The sequence below is a fragment of the Camelus bactrianus genome, chromosome 16, assembly GCF_048773025.1.
Source record: "Camelus bactrianus isolate YW-2024 breed Bactrian camel chromosome 16, ASM4877302v1, whole genome shotgun sequence".
Lineage (NCBI taxonomy): Eukaryota > Metazoa > Chordata > Mammalia > Artiodactyla > Camelidae > Camelus > Camelus bactrianus.
In genome coordinates, this window is record NC_133554.1 from 18,029,637 (window position 1) to 18,050,341 (window position 20,705).

Consider the following 20,705-nt stretch of genomic DNA (forward strand, 5'->3'; position numbering starts at 1 on the left):
GAATTGTTTCCTGCCTTCTTTGAAGGAACAAATGGTCTGAAATATTGAACTGGAAAAAGTGCTCCAGGCACACACTCTTCTCCCCGGGACCCTGTGACAGTTATTTATTGAAGGCCAATGATACGCCAGAGACCAGGCATTTGTCATGTCATCAGTTCTCTCCACAACACTCGGAGATGGAGAACTGACCTTCATTTCACAGATGGAGATTTAGGTTCAAAAATACTTAGTAGCTGTTGAAGGTCACACACCCGCTAAGCGACAGATTTGAATCATTGAGCTCCCCACCACAGAGCCTCCTTCTCTCATGCCAGAGATGCTGGGCTCCTTGGCCTGGGCTGCAGCCCATGCAGTGCCAGTGTTTTGAGCTCCCAGGTGGCTCTAATGGGCTGCCTGGGCTGAGAACCATCACATCCGCCTTCCTGTAAATCACAGTGTTTTATTCCATCTTGCATCACAGATTCCTTGGGGGAGGTGGGGGCAAGCTATGGCTCTCCTGTACAGAAAAAAATTTATTTTTACACAGAAAGGTACATATAATTTCAGATAATTATGGAAGTTTTGAAGCTTTTACATGAATCCTTTAAGGGTAGTGAACTCAAATTAAGGTCAAGTCTGTAAACCCTTGGCTCTAATTACTTGGTCACACATGAGAGTTAGCTGAGAGTTTTTAAACAATTTGGATTTCCAGGCCCCACCCCAGATCTACCGATTCAGAATCAGTGGATCTGTATTCTTGCAATATGTTCCCAGAAGATTCTTATATGTGCAACGAGAAAACTGTCTTTGGGAGAGTTTTTGGGAAACTACCACTTTAAATGATGTGCATTTGATGGATCAGAATTTATTTCTGTCACTTCCACCAGCTACTCAACCTTGTGAACCTTCTACGTCCTCTTCAGTAAATGGAGGTAACAATTGTCCTTACCTCATACGGTTGACATGAGGTTAAACAAAATATCCCATGTGAGTGTTTAGCACAGGGTCTGACACTTAAGTACTCAAAAAGTGTCAATTTATCATTAGTTATATAGTATTATTATTTTATCATCTATGTAATTAATCTCTATAAATGGCCTCTTGGTGATAGAATTGGGAACAGAATCTGACAGAGTCTGTGAACAATAATACATGAAAGACAGGAAACAATTCAAAGTTTATTAAACATTAAGAATAACAGACAGATAAAGGTTTGGACTTAACAGCATAAACACCACCAATGCCATGGTGTACAATTGAACTGACCTCAAGTGAACTTGTACCTGTTTAACAGATGCGATCTTTGTGGTGTTGCCAAAAAGGATAATGGTGGATTACTGTCATGTTTGGGAAGGTGCTCCAAAATGAAAGATTTTATGTCTTAACTACTCACACACACACACACGTTCTTCTACATACACTTGGCCCTCTATAACATGTACTGACTTTGGTTGCCAAACCAATGGATCAAATTTGAGGACATGGCTTTGCTTGTTTAAAAAAAAAAAAATGACATTATTAATTGTAGAGAAAACCTAGAGGCGTTCTTGGCCTCTCCAGTGGGGGGCTAGGAGCCCTCGGCAGGAAGCTGGCAGACTGAGAGCAGAAGGTGTCCACCGTCTTCTGGGATTGCTCTGATTAACTCAGATAAAGTTTGAGTTTTCCTAAAAGGAACATTAGGGGGGAAGTAGATAAACTACTTTGCACTTTACAGAATGTCTTTTGTTTCACTTTATGGTGGAAGCGGGTGGGAGGGACTCTACTTAAAATTCTTCTTGACTTTTCTGAAAACAGACCCAAGATCTTTTAAACGTACATTTAGAACTATTGTGAATTCCCTCACAAAACCAGTGAGTTGGAAGGAACCTCTGGGCTACAGCTTCCTCTCCACCCAATGCCAGAATTCCGTCTGAGTGCTCTTCAAACAAGTGGTCCTTCTGCTTCAAGGTCAAGGGACGGTTTGACAGAGGCCCTGTTGTACTTGAAGATGAAAGGCCTATCATGATCTTGACCCCTGTGGGTTCTGAATGGTCCAAAGGTGGCCACTCTCCCCAGAAGAGGAAGTGATCACTTGGAGCCCTCCCACTCCCTGCCTATGTCCTCAATCTAGCCCAAGTAGGATAAGCTGACCAATTTTAGCTTTTCTTTGCAAGTCTAGTCAAAAGAAAGGATGCTGTGACCTTGTCAGGAAGTCCTAGGCCGCTCATACCAAATCACATCTAAATGATGTTGGCATAATATGACTTGGATTCATTTTTAATGGCCAAGTAATTAATCTCTGAAAGATGCTTATGATGAAAAGGTGAAAAATGACAACAGGACTCTTTTAATAGCTGCAGTCTGCAGAACTCATCTGACCCCAGATGATCCAAGTATTTCCAAATTGGGCCACATCTTCCCACGCCATTTAGCAGAACTGACTTATTTACTAGTTAACTGCCCTGGACAGAAGGCAGTGAGTCCAGGGGTGAGCACTCCTGTTCATGTGGTGACAATGACCTACATATAAGGCACCTGTACAGACTCCAAAGTTTAAAAATTTTTAAGACAAGGTAGGTTTCTGAAACCTCCCCTGGCAGGCCAAAGAGTAAGTTTTATTATGATCTTTTAATTTTTTTTTCTGCAGAAAACATGATTGCAATTCTCATTTGATACAAACAACCAAATTTCAGAAAGACTAGTGCTCAAATGGTTTTTTCCAGCTACCATTTTGTACTTCAATGAATTTGGATGGTCTACGGTGCAATCCTTCAACACCTCTCCACTTAAAGACATCATCTGTTTCTGTTTTAGTGATCCTGCCATGTTGCAATTCTGCCTCAGTTAGTCTCTTTGCCTATAAAAAGGCCAACTCTGTGTCCGCATGTGTCTCTTTCTGAATGTCACTTATTCCTTTCTGCCTAAGCTTGCCAAAGGTTTTGTTTATTTTATTAGCCATGAACAACATATTTCAACTCTAATGCTCTCCCATCTTCCACTATAATCTGTAGCTTGGGACAAAATGGACACAGAGTAGGGGCATCCTACTAGTCAGGTTTCCCAAGACCATGACACTGTAAAAGAAGCACTACTGATGCACTGACAAGGAGACCACCAGGTCATCAAAGAATTAGATACTCTGGAGGCAGGAAACTAGGAAATCCCACCAACAAAAGGGTACTTTAATCTAGCAGAAAATATTTGCAACAACAGCAGAATCTTTTGACATCACACAAGTCAGTGAAACAATAGAACGGTCGTCTTTAAATTCGAAGCATCTATCGAATTATGAACCATACACATAGCACCGATACCAACCTTATACTGTGTAAGATGCACGTGCCCACAGAGAACAGAATTGTTTGGGATGCCTGCAGTGATATTCCACTCCAGGAACTCATAATTTTGAAATGAACATTTTTGTGGCAGATGCTTTTCCTAAAAAACACAGCATCATCCAATAAATATTTGACTAACATCCATTTTGTGTTTTTGGATGACGTTAACCGACTTCTTTCTGAGGCCTAATAGGAAATAAGAAAGCTCCTGATATACTTTAGAGCAGAATTCGTCACAGCAAGCTTCGATACTGTCATAAAATTTTAATTTAAAGCAGAAAACATGCTGATGTGTCAGTGATAGGCTTAAAATATTAAAGACTTCAAAAAGCCCCAAGCACTTCTTTTCTGTACAACATTGATGAATATATATCTTTGCTATATAACTTTAAAACATGGAATAGTTTTTCCTTTTCTCTTTGCTATATATAATATATGTCTTCCAAAATACATTGTCAGTATTTATATCTGAAAAATACTGTACAAAAAGAACTTCCTATAATTACTCTGTATAAACATTAAACAATTTAACAATCTCTCCTTTTGGTCTACAGTAAACATGTAAATTGATTGGCTTCACCACAGTTTGTGACAACACCATCCCCTTCTGAGATACACCAGTGTCTTTTACATTCATTTTTCAGAAGTCCACTTTATAAGAGGACATACGTTCAAAAGCAAACAGAGAATAAGAAACATAAGCTCCAGAGTCATTAATTTATGAAGCATTCAAAAAATGACACCACTAGAAAAAAGGGTTTTACGAAACATCAACTTATTAACTTAATTGACTGATTTTTAAAACAAGGTATAATCCACAAAAATATATATATTACAAAAAATGGAGAAAACTGAGTCTTAAGTGATTGAGTTGTACTGCATATTAAGAGGGATATGGAAAAAATTAACTAGAAAAGTGGAGGGTAGGGGATGTGGGAAAGGGGAGGAAGAAAAGCCAACACATCAATGTCAAAAGCTGTTCCAAGATGCATTTTTCGGCTGTGTATTGATGAGTTAACCCCTCGTTCTTAGACCTGGCATTTCCCTCTGCTTCCCTGTCCTGGGGATGTTCTGGGCATGCTCAAATGCATTACTGTAATTTTTGTTTTTTTAAAAGACACTGAAATTCTTAGGTAGGGAAGATATCCTACGTCCACTAGTAATACTCAGGCAGCATGCTCTAGCGTACAATAGGATTATTGCTTTAGGTACAGACAGTGCAAAAACACACTCTGTGTTCTATAATAGTACTCTTACTTACTGGGGTTGGTAGAGATAAAAGGAAACTTAGTAGATAGCAGTAAGTAAATATGGGATTTAATCAATCTAAACAGCACTTTAAATTTGAAGACGATTATCACCAAAACTGAAAATATGAGGAAAGCAACCTATAACTGAAGAGAGCCGCTGGGTAGTGCGAAGTTATTCTGTGCACCTCGTTAGCATGGTAACTTTCAGATTCGACAGAACAAGAGCTTATGGTCTCGAAAACCGAGATCAACTATTTCGCCAGGGCTCCCTCGGAGTGGGTCCAAGCGGAGGGTCCTGGGAGAGTAGGTAGGAGCCGACATGAAGCATCGCTGAAAGGGCAGGAGCTGAGGAGAAGGGAGGGGCAGGAAAATCCACGAGAGGTCTCTGCGGTCCAGTAAAAACACGGCACCTTTCATTTTGGGAGCTAAAAGATAATGGAGGGCTATCAAAATGGCAAGTGCAAAGGGACGCAGGCGCACACACACGCACACACACCCCATACATGGGCACAAACACAATCTCACACACACACATACACACAGATTGTGAGTCCGTTGTGTTGATGCATCTGGTAAAGTGCTGATGTCAGAAAGGTCGGTCGAGTGCGGTGCTCTCAGCCGGGAAGCCACTGTCCCTACAGGGGCCCGTGCCTGGCCTCATACTTGGCCAGGATGTTCTTGCACTTGCCCAGCTCCTTGCGCAGGTCGGCCACCTCCTGGCGCAGCGCCGAGTTCTCCTTCTCCAGGAAGGACGCCCGGATGGCGATCTGGTTCTCCTTGAGCCTCCGTGCGTCCCGGGAGCGCTTGGCTGCCATGTTGTTCTTCCGCCGCCGCGCCCAGTACTTATCGTCCTGCTCGGGGACAGAGAGGGCCTTAGACTCCGGCTGCAGGGCGCCAGCCTGCCCCACAGAGCGTGCGCGCTCCCCCTCTCTGCCACCCCTCCCCCGTCCCCCCTCCACGTACACACAGAGCAGAGGCTGGAGCAAAGCCAGGGGCTCCCGCACACCCCGAACTGCCCTCCGAAAGGCTTCCCGCTCCTTCTGAGGAAAAGTTTCGGGACGCTTTTCTTCCCTGGGCACTCATGCTGTTTGGTACAAGCCGATGCAATATCGTTGGAAGTGATAAAAGAAATGTTCACATAGTGACATGTACGGAAGTCATGCTGGCTGATTTGATACATGAGTTAACTTGAATTTTATGCTAACTAAAATAACCTGACTGTGGCCTCGCAAGTACACTGTACATCTGCTTTAATTATTAAAGAAAAGAGCACACTGACCAGAAGTAATGAATGTCCATGTTAAAAACAAAGATTAAATGTCCCTCTTCTCAGGATGCCAATGCTGGTCCTCCCTTGATGGGAAGGCCCCCTTCCCAGGTGCCAGGGCCATGCTGACTCACCCTGTATGTGCTGGTCTGTTCTTTTTATAACCTTGAAGAAATTTATCTCTGGCTTGTTAATGCTTCTTTGTTCTGACAAGATGTAAAACTGTGCTGGAAGCCATGTTCCTCCAGAGCAGCGACTCAGAGTAATCTGGGAAGCAGGCTTCCAGGCTAGTTCTCAGTTTGGCTCGAATAAAACTCTTTCCTTTCTTCTTATTGATTGTTTATTGATTATTGATGTCAACAGAAGGCAACCTGACAATACCTATCAATGACTTAAGTGCAGCCCCACTCTAGGCTCTCATCCCATGGCAGTCTTCATGCGCTAGTACAGGCCCCAAAGTTTCACTGCAGCATTGTTTGTAGTAGGAAAAAAAAAAAACCTAATTATCAGGAGGAGCTCTAATAACTGCATCATGACAGGTTTACACAATGGTGAAAAATACTGATCCAACTGAACAAGAAAGATGCTCACTGTGTGGGTGGAAACAATGACAATTTACAGATAAATATGTATGGCTTCATCCCACTTTGGTTAGAAAATTGTAATGTTATATATTCATAGAGAGAGGCCCAGACAGATTTATACCCAGCTACTAAAAGCGGTGCCTTTGCAAAGGGGGTTGAAGGAGGGAGGCCAAGGAGAGAAGGAGGAACTTTCACCTTTTACTTTGCATCCTTCCAAACTATAAGAAAATATATAATGGGCATGCATACTTTGGTAATTAAATTTTTTTTTTTAAAAAATAGGGGAGGGTATATAGCTCAAGTGGTAGAGTGCATGTTTAGCATGCACAAGGTCCTGGGTTCAATCCCCAGTACCTCCTCTAAAAATAAATAAATAAATACACCAAATACCTCCCCTCAAAAAAACCTAAAAGTAAATAAATAAATAAACTTCCACCTGCTACTGAGCAATAGACTTACATTGGTGGCTAGCATTTACATAATTTGCTCTAATTTCCTGTTTAACTGTTCTCTGGGCCTTCTTAGCCTGAGTCATGTTTAACTGTGGTCAATGAGAAAGCAGTCCCTGCTTCCCCCGCCCCTGCCTCACCTGTCCACATGTGCAGAGGAGCTAGGAAAGGTGTGGAATGGGCACATCTCACGGGGGAGGGGAGCTGGGAGTACGTGGAGCAGAGGACTGTCCTGGACTAGAAAAATCAGCCTGCCTCCCCCGGTCATCACAGAATGGTTGGTGGGGGTTGGGCGCAGGACACTTAGTGGGGCTGATACATCCCCTGTCCCCTTCTCCTCTATCTCCCAGGTGTAGATGCCATCTGCCTACCCAGGTGCCCCCACCTGGCAAAGACCCCCTCAGGCCAGTCCCATCTCCTTCTTGAGGGTCTTGTGTCTGACGCCACCTCCCCCAGCAGTCTCCTTCTGATACGTCAGCACTCCCTTTTCCTCCCCTGAGGGTAGGAACAATGTCCGTGGTGACTCACCTTGGAGTCCTCAGGCCCTGACACAGGACTTGGCAAACATCAGCATTTGAAAAATATTTGTCAGGTGAATGAATGGGCATTTGAAAGACACCCAGGTGATTAAAGGAATCCTCAGCTAGGAATCAGTATGCCACCCTTTCATCCTTCGAGGGGTGCCTGCGAACCCGAGAGGATTTCACTCACTTGGTTTGCTCCTCCAGGGCTGGAGGCCACACACACACGCATGTACGTCTCCCACCTACCCCAGCTCAGTCCTCCTGCTGGGGGAGGAACCTATTACATCTCAGCTTCCCGCATCACCCAAGCTCAAGGTCTGAGGCCTGAGACTTTACTCACAGCTGAAGGAACCCAAGGCCACCTGGCAGGAGAATGTTCCTGCCTGCTCCCGCTGCCACCAAGGCCAGGCCCGGCCACGGCGGCAGTACTGTGCATAATCCCAGCACAGACGGTTTTCACGTGGCCTCTTTGTTGCCACGGGCCCCTGGGTAATTAAGTACGCATGTTCTTTGCTTTAAATCTGTAAAGCTGGAGACCTTGTGCAGGTCTATGAGAAGTTACGTCCACCACTCAGCAGTGTCCCTTCCAGTCTCTCTCTATTCAAGAGGAAATCCACTCAGGATGGGCTCCCTGGTTTAGTTTAAGAGGCAAGTTCTAAAAGACACACAGAATTGGGTGGCTAAGAACCCAAGAGGAGGAAAACCATCAGTGGAAAGAAGATACTAACTGCCCAGGCCCTAATTCCTTGGGCCCCTTTCTCACCCCATCGTGGTCTAACCATCAGTTCCCTGACTGGTTTCCATTTTCTGGTGATTTTACTATGCCCTTTCCTCTTTCGATTCTCAGGGCGGCAGCTCTTGGCTTGTCACGCCAAGGCCCCGGTGGTGCCCTCTCAGGGCTAGCATGCTGAAGAGAACTTTCTGGAAGCTAGATGACCTGGGAACCAGGCCAGACCCCCCCTAACTAGCAGTGCTCGCCGTCCTTTCCCTTTCTGTGTCTCCACTTCCTCAACTGCAAAATGAGCCCTTTGGTCTAACGAATCTCGGAGGTCCCTTTCCGCCCGCTTGTGTTATGGTTCTGCATCACTGAAGGTGATCTCAGGGATGCGGATGACAGCGGCGGCTTTGCAGATATGAAAAGCAGAGCTAACTGGTCTAAAGCAGCTCCAGGACAAAGTCCCAATCTCCCATTTTCCCAACAGGAGTGTCTCTTCATGTGAACCACGTTTAGGCTTGAAAAATGGGGGTCAGAAGTTGGAAAAGATCTAATTATATCTGCTTCCAGTGCCCTGAATATATGCAGTCATATTTCTATTGTCCATATGGTTGAAAAGCAGCATAAACACAAAAAATTCTAAGCAACAGCTCATCAAAAATGGTCCTATTTTGGTATTAGTAGGCACGGCATAATTTTAGAAAGAATTCTCTTCTTAAGGTGTCATTAAATGCGTCAGATTAATTTTGTTTTAAGTGGTATCTGACTTCCCAAGGTAAATCTCTTTTTCCTTTATAAATAATGTGTCCCTTCAACACAGCAGAGAAAACCCAACCCCAAATTAACCTTTTGTTTAGATACTCAAGTGATCATTACTCAAGACACCGGGTGAACATTCCACATAAACCTGCCAGTTTCCTTAACAAAGTCCTACCCTGGCACCCAAGGTACAAAGTGTGGAGCGCGGCCCCGTCTCTGGCTGTTACTGCCTTGGGCCCACAGAGAAACAGCCACCTTTTTAATGAGCAGTAAATTCCCAAAGGGAAGGGGATCCCTGGAGGACTACGAGGTCCAGATGCCCTTCCCAAATAATGTTCTTTCTCTTCCCAACCCTGAAGGATCCTGGTTTGATTTTATGAGGCTTTCATGGGTTTCCTTGCAGACAGTGGTGGGCTTGCTTCCTTTGTGGGCTGCAAAGCACTCCATTCTATTGCTTTTCTTTATTTCTGCGCATCATCAACAGGCATTATCAAGATGTGAGAGGCAGAGTTCAGAAGACACCCAGAGAGGAAGCAACTTGCCTAGTCACATGCCAAGAAATGGGACAGAAACCACAAGTCCTTTGTTCACACTGGCTTGTGTGATTTTCCTAGGGCCACCCTTATAATCTGCCTTTTTTTTTTTTTAAGGTATTTGGAGGGGGGGAGGGTTGGGAGAGGCAATTAGGTTTGTTTGTTTATTTATTTTAATGGAGGAACTGGGGATTGAACCCAGGACCCTACCACTTGAGCGACACCCTCCCCCCGAAACCTGCCGCTTTGAGCCCTTTCTCCATTTGTCCCCCGGCCTGATTACCAGTTCCAATTTACCTTCAGATCATCAGGGATGAAGACTTTGCGAGCTTTCTTAATCATGGGCTGTGGCTTCAGTTCTTCCTCGGAGAACTTGCGTTTGCGAGGGTCAAACATTTCCTGCCCGGGGATGCTGGAGAGGGCGAGGTCGGCCGGGTCTGGCTCGTAGCCCACTGGCACCTGGATGGTGTCTGGATCGATGGGGCTGGGTGTATTGCGGTTTGCTGGCAACAGCTGGCCTGGAACAACACAACACAGGAGTTTTAATTTGGGAACACTCTCTGGAGACCCAGCCTGGAGTCAGCACCTCAACGATGCTCCAGGATGCACGGCAAGAGTCTTAAACTTACTTATCTGTGACTCTAACATCGCTCGTCTCACGCATGTTCCTGTGACACGGTGGGCTGAATGGCTTGACTCATGTCAGATCAGGTAAAACAAGAACCCACATATGCAAGTTTATAAACTAAACTAAAAAATGCACGCATTCATCCCTTCCCATGACACAGTCATGGAGCACCAACTGTGCACCAGGTACTCCATTTTTTACCTTTAAGGCATTTTCTAGGTGAGCCAGGGAATCAGACCAAAACTAGCCAGTGAGATACAGTGAAGGGATGAAAGTAAACACGCGTTTTTCCTGAGTGTGGGGGATGAGCATGTAAAGGCTGGGGAACACTTCCTAGAGAGGACGCTTGGTAGAGCTGCATCTTGAGATACATAGTAACTAGCAAAAAAAAAAAAAAAAGCATAATCCAGGGACAGACAGGGGAGAGGGCTGCATTTCTGAGGAGCCTCAAGGAGTCTTGGGTAGCTGTATCTGAGCACAGGATGGAGAGGAGAGAGAGAGGTGGTCAGGGAGGTGGACGGTGAGGCTGGTATAAAAGGCCTTGGGTGGCACTGATGGGGTTCTGAGCACTGAAGCGACAGGCAGAGCTGAAGTGTGGAAAGAAGACTCAGGCAGTGTGAGGAGTGGACCGAAGGGGCAGGTCTGGAGACCGGCGATGAGACACCAGGCTGTCATGCTAACCGAGGCGTGCCTTCAAGAAATACTGAACAAATCAGAAAGGACCCAATGGAGGTGATCTAACTTCCACTGGAGAGTTCTGCAGACCAAACCACTGAAATGCACAAAGGTCCTCAGAGCAACGGGTTGACTGCATTTTGTTATAGTCTAAAAAGAAAAATTTTTTTAATTTTATCTTTTTTTTTTTTTAAATGGAGGTACTGGGGATTGAACCCAGGACCTTGTGCATGCTAAGCACCTGCCCTACCACTGAGCTATACCCTTCCCCTGACTGTATTTTGGAATGTGTCTTACTGGTGACCATGAACTTAATCACAGACCGCAGTGTGTATGTGGGAAGCTCTGAATCTTAACTCCTAGTTTCATCTGAATTTTACAATCACTCCTTTCATACCCAGAGAGGAAACGAAGAGGACACAGCTCAGCTCAGTGTGACCATCGTCTTCCTCCTCCTCACCGCCGAAGGCTGGACGCTGGGTAGAGTTGCCCGTAGGTGTCATTAGAACCTACCCTGGGTTGAAGGGTGAAGCCATCGGCTTGCTTTCTGGCTAAACTGTGAAACCAAGCTTGTCTGTCTTCCGAAAAGGTCTGGTGGGGATGCTTGCAGAATAAATGTTCTGGGTGATCTTTTGGTCCCCACTCAGCTTTGAGCTCTCTTTGTATCCTGTTTGCCAAAGAGGATGAGATGGGCCCCAAGGCATTGGCAGGGGATGGAGATTTCTCATTAGCCAAGCTCGGTTCCGCTCCAGCTTCTAGAAGCTGCTGAGTTCTGCACGGGATGGTGTCAAGCTAGATTTGATCTCCTGCCTGTTGGCGTGGCCTCAGAAAATGAACCACATCTGAGTCCAACGGGGATTTTATTTTCCCTTTAGAAACTCTCTTTGGACTTAATAACAAAGCTACCCGATGCTGTCTCATTACAGCCACCGCCCCCCACCACACACACACACACACACACACACACACACACTCAAAGGCATATGCACCCTCGCCTACCTTCTGGAAGCACCTCTTAATTAATATTTCCCAATTCTAATTACTCAAAGTTTCTTCAAGTTCCTCCTTAGTACTTTAGAGTTCTTTAGAAATGTTAAGCTTTACACACACACACACACACACACACACACAGCCCTCCTCTACCAGACCACATGGTCTTTTCATGTTTTATCTGTTTTATCCCCACCCCACCCCTCACGGTGTTGCCTACTTCAGAGCCCCGCTTCTACAAAGAACAGTCCTCATTTAACGGTGGCCCTCTGAGTCACTGGGCTCTGACATTCATTCACCGACGTTCTAACAATAACACTTCACGTCGAGGCACAACCTCTCTCGGCATTCTTTCTCTCCAGACCTTTCTTCCAGTAGAAGTAGGTCAGCCCTGCCTGCAGCACAGAGAAAACCTAGCCGGACCACAGATGAGTCAACGGCTTTCAATGGCTTTCCCAGCATCAAACAGCAAATGGCAAAGGACCTGAGAAACATGCTGAGCCCTGCTTCTCCCAAGATTCTCCTGCACCATCTTGTTTGTCCCTGTTTTCTCTTGCATTCACTCTGCTAGACTCATCCCCCCCCCCCTTTATTCCTATACGTCAACGGTACCACTGGGTAACAGGGAGGGGGGATCTTTATTATTTTGTCCTACCTTTTCTGGATTTGCAAAATTTTAATGTTAAGAATTTTCAAATTAAGAATGCATCATAGCATTAAATTTTTAAAAATTACAGAACATGTTCACTGCAAAACTTCCACAAATGCAGAAATGGGTCTCTTCTGCTGGCAATCCATCTTGCTTCTCTTCCCAGAGGAGACCATCCTTAACTGCTTGGTGTGAATGTCTCCATCCTTGGGTTCTACACATAAATGATTAAACCAAAATAGGATTACACTACCTTAAATGATCTTAAATGACTTTTTCAATGTACCGTATGTAATTTCCCACGTTAGTTCAAATAGAACTATTCTGTTCTTTTTAAAGGGTGAGTAGTATTCCACAGTTTGGCTATATATCAATTTACCTAATCATTCCCCCCAACTGATGGATTTTTAGGTATGTGAATATTTTTATAGAAATATAGATTTCTAGGAGTGAGATTGCTCATGCAAAAGGCATGTACATTTTATATTTCTAAACGCACTGCTAAATCACCATCTATTTGTACTTGCACCAACACTTATGAGAGTATATTTTTGCACAAATGTTAATTTCTAAAATGTTGCCAGCCTGATATATACAAACATCATCATTGTTTTGATTTATATTTGCTTCGTTACTCGTGAGACTGGTCATCTCGCGTGTCTGTTGGGTATTTATCTCCTCTCCTGTAAACACCCTCTTCATATCTTTTGCTCCTTTTTAAATGGATTTTGGTGCTCATTCACTTGTAAAGAACTCTTTATAGACTATGGATATTGTCCTTTCATTTGTTTTATTTGTAGAAAATATTTTCTCCCAGACTGTTTGCTTTTTAACTTTGCTTCTAGGGTTTTTCACTATTGGTGAGAACTTACACTCTAATACAGCAATAATGTCTTGAAAATTTCCCCTTTATGGCTTCTAATGTCATATCTTCTCTATCTCCAAATTATATTATATCCACATATGTAAACATATATGTATGTGTATATATATATATTTCTGTATACTTTTCTATAATACAACTGTAATTATATTTTTAGGATTTTGAGTCACCTAAGATTTATTTTTGTATGAGGCAAGAGGCTTTACATAATGTTTTCCAAATGTCTTAAATTATGGTATCGGTAAGGTCTGACATTTGGTAGGGCAAGTCCTGCCCTCTTTATTGCTCTTTATTTTTCTTTTCAGAAAATTTTCTTCAGTATTCTTACATTCTTCTAGATGAGTTTCAGCATACATCGAGTTATATTTAAAATTATTAATGGGATTTTTGAATGACAATTGTATGAAAGCCATAGGTTAATTTGGGGACAACAGTTACCTTTGAAATATTCAATATACCCCATAATATACTCCCCATTTTTAGTTTTGGGTCTTTTTCTTACATCTTTCAGTTAAGTTTTACAGTTTTCTTCACTTTACCCTTCCACATTTTTTGCCAAGTTTATCCCTTAAATGTTCTCTACTAGTTGTTGCCAGTGTAGGTTTCCCCTGTTATAACCACTAATTGGTTATTGATGACATAGAAGCAGCTACTGGCTTTAAAATGCTGGGTTTATATCCAGCCCCTTCACTCCTGTATTACTTCTAGTAGTTCTAATGGTTCTAACGTCTCTGAGTTTTCTAGGTAAATAATCTTTTTTGCCTCTAGAGCTGATTGTTGCCTCTATGTTTATAATTCCTACTTTACAGAAAACTCTCACTGCGTTAGCTAGTAAAATGAGTAAAGCTGTAAGACGAGAGATCCCTGCTTGTCCTAGACTTTGATGAAAAGCGTCTTTAACACTTCCCATCCTCAGGGTCTGCTCTAGAATCCTAAGTAGACACAGTCTGACCAGCTAAGGCAGTTCCACCCAGCTCCACTGCACTGAGAGTTGTTTTTAATCAGAAATTATGTGTTAAATTTCCTCACATGCCTTTTTAGTGTCTGCTGAGATGAACATGTGGTTTTCTTCCTGTATTTGTTAAGCCTGAGCTTGGTATCTCTCCAAGGCTTTCTTTGAAAGACCCAGGGTGGACAAGATCGACCCCGTGGTGTAGACTCTGCAGTTTGCTGGCACGCTGTTTTCCTTTCTAAAAGCATCTTAATGAACGTCGCTTCCAGGAGGGCCAAAGAGGATTTCTGGTGGAAAAGGGTGGAACAAAGGCTTAAATCTGGAAGGAGATTAGAAGTTACCTTCAAAACCCAAATCGGCCTCCTCTTTTGTCACCGGGTAGGCATGTCTAAACCGCCAAACAGTGTAAGTGAAGATAGGATGTTTCTTATTCTTCTATCCTCAGCAAGACGTTAGCATCTCACGTTCAATTAGCTGGTTAGCTCGAAGTCGCCAGTGAATGGGAACGGCTGCAGTCTGTGTCCTGTGTTCCAGTCGCATGAGGATGGTTCATTTCTTTAGTTTATGTCTGCGTCAAAGTGATAAACGGTCGCTACACTGACGACTTAACCCGCAAAACTAATTACAGCACCTCCAACTCCAGCGTTTCTGTTGCGCTCCCCACGTGGGAAGTTAAACACAGCTGTACAGTCAGGACAGATACCCCATCCTAGTGTCCATCATGGACGATCATTAACCAGCTGGTGAATGTGATTTTGCGTAAAGAAGGCTGAGAAAAGCGAAACGATTCGGTTTTGGCCAAAGGGTTCTCTATTAGAACTGATGGGTGAAATTCCTTGTGATTCAAAGTTTGGTCCAAGATCTTCCTCTCCTTCCCATAACCCGTCTGTGGTCTCTTTGCTTCTCACGACCTCTCTGACACCAGACAGTCACAATTTGGGTTTGAAATAGCACCTCTGACCCTCTATGCACCCACTGCTTTCAGAAGTAAACTATCGTCAGTGCCCACTGCACTGCAAAACACCTTGCCTCTGAGAATCCTTATATTACGGGGAGCCAATTAGCTTAGGAGACTGCAGTACAGCCCTCGAAGGCCAGTAAAGAGTCACCACAACAGGAACAAAGATGAAGTTAGAGCCGCACAAGTACATCCTAAGGAGATGAGCTTTCTGGACTCGGAGGCTGATTAGCTGGTCTCGGTCCTGATGGCAGGAACCTGGTGTCTTGTCCAACAAGCACTCAGCAAAGGCAGCTACGCCCTAATGGGCAGAGGTCTCACCCCCGCCTCTGCCCCCATACCCTGTTTCATGTGACTTCACCCCTTGAATCTGGGCTGCCCTTGTGACGTGCATCGGCCAACAGAATGTGGCAGGAGGGACAGTGTGTCAGTTCTGAGGCTGGGCCCGAAGAGGCTTTGCGTCTTCCTCCCACTTCTCCGTGGCACTTCTGTCATCACCATAAACACGCCAGGTCCAGCCTACCAGGGCATGCAGGCTGGCTCAGGACAGCCCATCACCGGCTCCCGAGGTGTGTGAGTCCAGCCGAGGTCAGCAGAGCCCTCCGACTGACCCACAGAGATTTCAGATCAGTGAACAATAAACCCTTGTTTATGTACACTGCTGAGGATTTGTGACTGTTTGGTAAACGCTGTTGTGGCAACAGACGGCCGATCTACAAGCCGAGCCACTGTGTCTGGGGAGATGCTTAAACCGTAACATGAACACTATAGCAAGGTTTTACAATGTACAGGGGAGGGTTAAACTGTGAAGTGAGTCGGATTTGGGTTTGCATTCTGATTCTCCCACCTGTATGTTATAAACCTGGGCGTTTGTGAATAAAGGACCAGAAAGAAAGCACCCACCTCCATTTCCTAATATGGTCTGCTGTAAGGAACAGGAACTACTGGTGATTTTTTTTGTTTTTAAATCTACCTCTCTGAGTTTCAGTTTTTTCACCTGCAACTAGAGATTACTATGCTTGCCTCACAGGGTCATTGAGAAATGAATGAGATCATGTACATACACGAATAAAGTGCTTACTTACCACAACGCACAGTACCTAGAAAGTAATCAGTGGTCCCCATATAAACACAAACACAAAATATGGGTACTATGATCCCAGATACTTTTATTTTTATTTGTTTTCTTTTTTGGGGGGCTGTAATTAGGTCTATATACTTATTTATTTAATGGAGGTACTGCGGATTGAATCCAGGACCTTGTGCATGCTAAGCGCACACTCTACCACTGAGCAATACCCTCCCCCGACCAGATAACTTTAAAAAATCAAATAAGAAGACTGTAGCCCCCAAGCCAGCATGGTCTCTCCCCTGAGCTACACCACACCCTCCAAACTCCTCTCCCTCCTTCCATCCTTGTCCCAATGCACTCTCCACATAGCCACTGGGAAACACTCTAAAAACGCAGACCTATGCGGGTCCCCCCCGACATCCAACGCTCCAGAGGCTTCGTGCTGCCACACGTGAGAACACTCAAGGCTCCCCCTTGCTCCACATGCCCGGCCACGCCGGCCTTCCTCCTGCTGCTCACATGCCCCGAGCAGGACCCCCAGGCCTGTGTCCTTAGTGCCTTTTCAACCTAGAACCTTCTCCCCCTGCACTCTGCCTGCTGGTCCTTCTGTGTCACCTAGACACCAGCTCAAACGCCACCTCCTCGAACCCTCTGACTTTCCTCTCCCTCAGCTCACCGCCTAGCAAACCACCCTGTTTCCTTTCCTTTGCAAAATTTATTTTGTAATTTTAAAATTTAAATTTCATATTTGTTTGATGTTTGTCACTGACCTCCCTCCACTCACCTGTAGGCTCCAGGGGACGGGGAGCCTGTCTTCTTCGCTGCTGCATCCCCCTCTTCCAGAGGAGCCTGCACGGAGGAGATGCTCAGCACTAACTACCGAGCAGCCAGACATAAACACCCCCAGCTCCTAACAAGGACTGTTTTGGGGAACAGGCACTATTTTTCCGTTTTATATTTTGCAAATTGTCTACTTTTTAAAATGAGCATCTTTTATTTTCAAAGACAAATAAAAACATTGTTTAAAAAAAATGGACTTTGCTTCACTTGGCACGTATGTAACCTTTAAGGGGCTGTGTTAAATGCTGCCAAGACCATTCAAGCCCCTTGTAAGGAAGAAGATGACAAGAAAGAAAAGGCTTAGCCAGAGATTAACTTAGATAGCATCCTTCTCAACCCCAGCAGCTGGGAATTTGTCACAACCCTGATACTTTTCAAGTGTTCTGAGCCCTACGCAGCTGAAAAACTGACTTCAAGGCAAAAACAAATCTCTCTCACACGCACTTCCTTTGTGCCAAGTCCAGACAAGGTGCCCAGTGAGTGCTGTCCGTGACTGCTGAACAAATACACCGAAGGGCCCGCTACGAAGATCACTTTGATCCAAGCAACTCTTTTCTAACAGCTCTCTCCACATGGTAACAGGCTGTAAACAGAAATATGGGTAAGGCAGGATGCTGAGAAGCCGGCGCAATGCATTCTGTGTAAACATCAGGAAAGGCGCTGTCTGTTACCAGTTACTGAGAGGGCGAATGAAAGGAAGCCCCGTGGTCTCCAGCCCGCTGAGTAACCACGGTTAGCAACAGTGATGAGTGGCCGGGAGGCGCCCTTGCTGTCGCCCAGGCCCCGCTGGTGCATGCACACATTCAGTCCTCACAAGAGCTGCATGGAAGTAGAAATTCATTAGGATTCCCCCTTTTCCTGATGTGGAGATACAGGAATGGAAACAGACCGTTTACAACAAGCTCAGAAGTGCTCGGCAATTTGCCCAAGGTCACCCAACTAGTAAACCCAACAGAATCCCACCTCCCAACTCTTCTAACTCTAAACCCAAGGTCTTAGTCACGTACATGCCTCAAAGGACAGCCAGGGACTTTGTCCTTCCTGACTGTGAGTCCTGTGTCAGGACTGGGCCAGGGTCCTCATGCCCCACATGCCACTGACCGGTCAGGCTGTCCCACATTTTACGGATGAGGAAATGGAGGGTCAGAGGTGAAACCACCTGCACACAGTCATGGAGCCAGAAAGCTGGGGGGAGGTCGGTGGAGTTCCGTCTCCACGCCCTGGGCCTTTCTACTGCACTCCACTTTCCCCTTCAAGGGCAGAAGAGAAAGAAAGGGGAGAACCCTGCTGCCCCCACCCCTCTAGACCACCATGTTCCTGGGCAGCACATGGTCCCCCGAGGAGGCAGGAACGCCTCCCATTGTTGACAAGAGCCCCCGGAATTCACGGGCGGCCAGCTACCCCATTTCCATTTCCTCTCTCCTTCCTTTCCCCTCCCTCCCTCCTGCAACACCTCAGTCCCCCTGAATGGTAAGCCTGTGCCAAGGGCATGCCTTCCATGACCCACAGGGCCAGGGCACCTGCCAGTACTCCATCTCACTCAGGCATCTGGATACCAGCCAGAGACCAAGCCTCATCTATTCTCTTATGGGATATGGCTGCAAAGTTCACGCTCTGGGGAAGGCATGTTTTATATCTATACCCCTAAATTATCAGTACATGAGCGAATACTGGGTCTGGGTTTGGGCAAAGCCAGTTGGAACACCGTCCCAGGCTGCTGCTCCAGCCTTTGTCCCTCCACTGTGAGCCGTCTTGTGAGATGGCACAGTTTATCAGAAAGCACAGACAGACTGGGACTCATGGTGCCTCTGCCCCTAAACAGCTTTGTGGCCTGAGGCAAGTCACTGCACCCCAGAGTCTCATCCCCCATCTGTTGGCAGGGGCCGGATGGGAGGGGCGTGGAGTCTGCATGACCCTCCCCCCCCCCCGCAAGTGCAGCAGCCCAAGCGAAGCCTGTTGGGTGCCACCAAGAGTGACCCTGTGTCCGGGACAAGCACGCTGCTCTGGGATCGTGCATCAGTACCCAAAATGGCCCTGACTTGACTTGGCAGCTCCTAACTTGGCAGGGGCTGGGCCTGGATTAACTAGGCCTCTCATTCCAAGGGTATTTATCATCGAGCGTCCTGCCAGTGGAGTCAGCAAGAAACCTGCCTCCTTAAGCCGTCTGAGAGGTAAGAGCAGAGGGGCTCCGAGCCATGCCCATTAGCAGCTGGTGACCTGCTAGGGGTTCCAGCCAGGGGTCAGGGCACATGTGGGCCTGCTGGCCGCCTCGCCACCGTCCCTGAGACCCAATGAGAGAGCACCCTCCACCTCCTCTCCCCGAGCCTCTCCCCACTGCTGTCACCGCACCTCAAGGAGCAGGGAGGTAACAGGGTGGCCAGAAATGCGTTCTCAGTGCCAGAGACCCACGCCTACTCAGCCGAGCTGTATATCAAATCCTCTATCACTGCAACATGCCCCTGGGGGGTCGGGAGGGTCACAGACAGGAAACAGGGGCACCGCCCTCCCCCAACACACACTCGTGTCCCCACCCCCTCCATCCCCAAGTTCTGGAGCTTCGGTGGGAGAAGAGCTGGCCTCCTGGTTCCCTCTGCACTTGGAGCAAGTGCACAGGGGTGAAGACATGGGAAATGCAAGGTCAGGTCCACCAGCTGCTGCCAGCCCACAGTCTTCATATCCTTCTGTGCATCAGCTCTTCCTTCTGCAAGAGCAGAGGCCCATCCCTCCCAAGGCCTCCACAGCAACGGTGGCTGTAACCAAGAAGGACCATTTCGAGCCTCTCTGCATCTGCACACGCTAGAGAATGAGCAACAGGAGACGTCGGGAGAGGGTGGGGGAGGGGGGAGCTCCGCGATGGAGAGCATGCTTAGCATGCACAAGGTCAACCCCCGGCACATCCATTAAAAAAGAAATAATAACAATAAAAAGTAAATAAACTTAATTACCACCAACCCACCAAGAAAACAGAAAAAAAGGAGACATCTGGAGAGGACAAAGTGGAAACTAAAGTCCAGTGCGCGTTCTCCTTGGCCCTCCTCGGAGACCCGCTGCGTGCACGGCGGTGAGGACGAGGTTCCACAGAGCACAGGGACAGGAGGGCCGCCTGCTTTCATCTGCAGGCTGCATCCGGACCTGGTTCACCTGCGTGGAGCAAACCTACAGCCCCGTCCCACTCTCCTGACAGCCCTGCGAAGGACGTGGGGCCGATGGGCACGGCTTTTCCTCGGGGAAATCCAGGCACTCAGCAATTTACTGAGGTCCCCGTGGAAGGGACTACTTCCTTATCAAGCAGAGAGACCAGCTCTCCCTACCTGGAGGCTATTTTCAGAGGTGATTTCCATTTTTAATGACAGTGCGCACCCCTGGAATCAGCACTGCCCGGGTCCTCAGAGTCTCTTTGTCTGAGTTGGTGGAAATATGCAGGCCTAGCCGTTTGAAACCTGCAGTTTTCAAAGTGCTGCCACGGCGAGTTATTAAACTGACTGTCCCCCTCTGGGCCATGTTCGTTTCTTGTTTGGATTTAGAGAGTGAAGCCAGGGACGAGGGCAGAGCAAGGCCTGCTGACGTCCACTGTGAACCCAGGAACCGACTGCCAACAAATGGCCCGCGTCTCCTGAGCGACACCCTTCCTCCTCTCCCGACCCCCCCACCAACCCAAACAAACATAGGAAGAAAAACAGG

The 20,705-nt window shown here is 46.2% G+C and overlaps 1 protein-coding gene across 3 annotated transcripts in view; it reads right to left on the reverse strand.

Annotated features, from left to right (window-relative positions):
- Window positions 1-1,144: 1,144 nt before the first annotated feature.
- The window catches only part of HLF (HLF transcription factor, PAR bZIP family member), a 51,614-nt gene continuing 32,053 nt past the window's right edge, over window positions 1,145-20,705 (reverse strand). For 2 of the 3 annotated variants that reach the window (XM_074342765.1, XM_045513795.2), the window contains 2 exons: window positions 9,675-9,895; window positions 1,145-5,400 (listed from right to left, as the gene is read on the reverse strand). In XM_074342765.1, the coding sequence (XP_074198866.1) occupies window positions 5,182-5,400; window positions 9,675-9,895 (440 nt within the window). In that variant the 3' untranslated portion in view covers window positions 1,145-5,181. The remainder of the gene's footprint in view (window positions 5,401-9,674; window positions 9,896-20,705) is intronic. The other variant, XM_010951096.3, reaches the window with a different exon arrangement.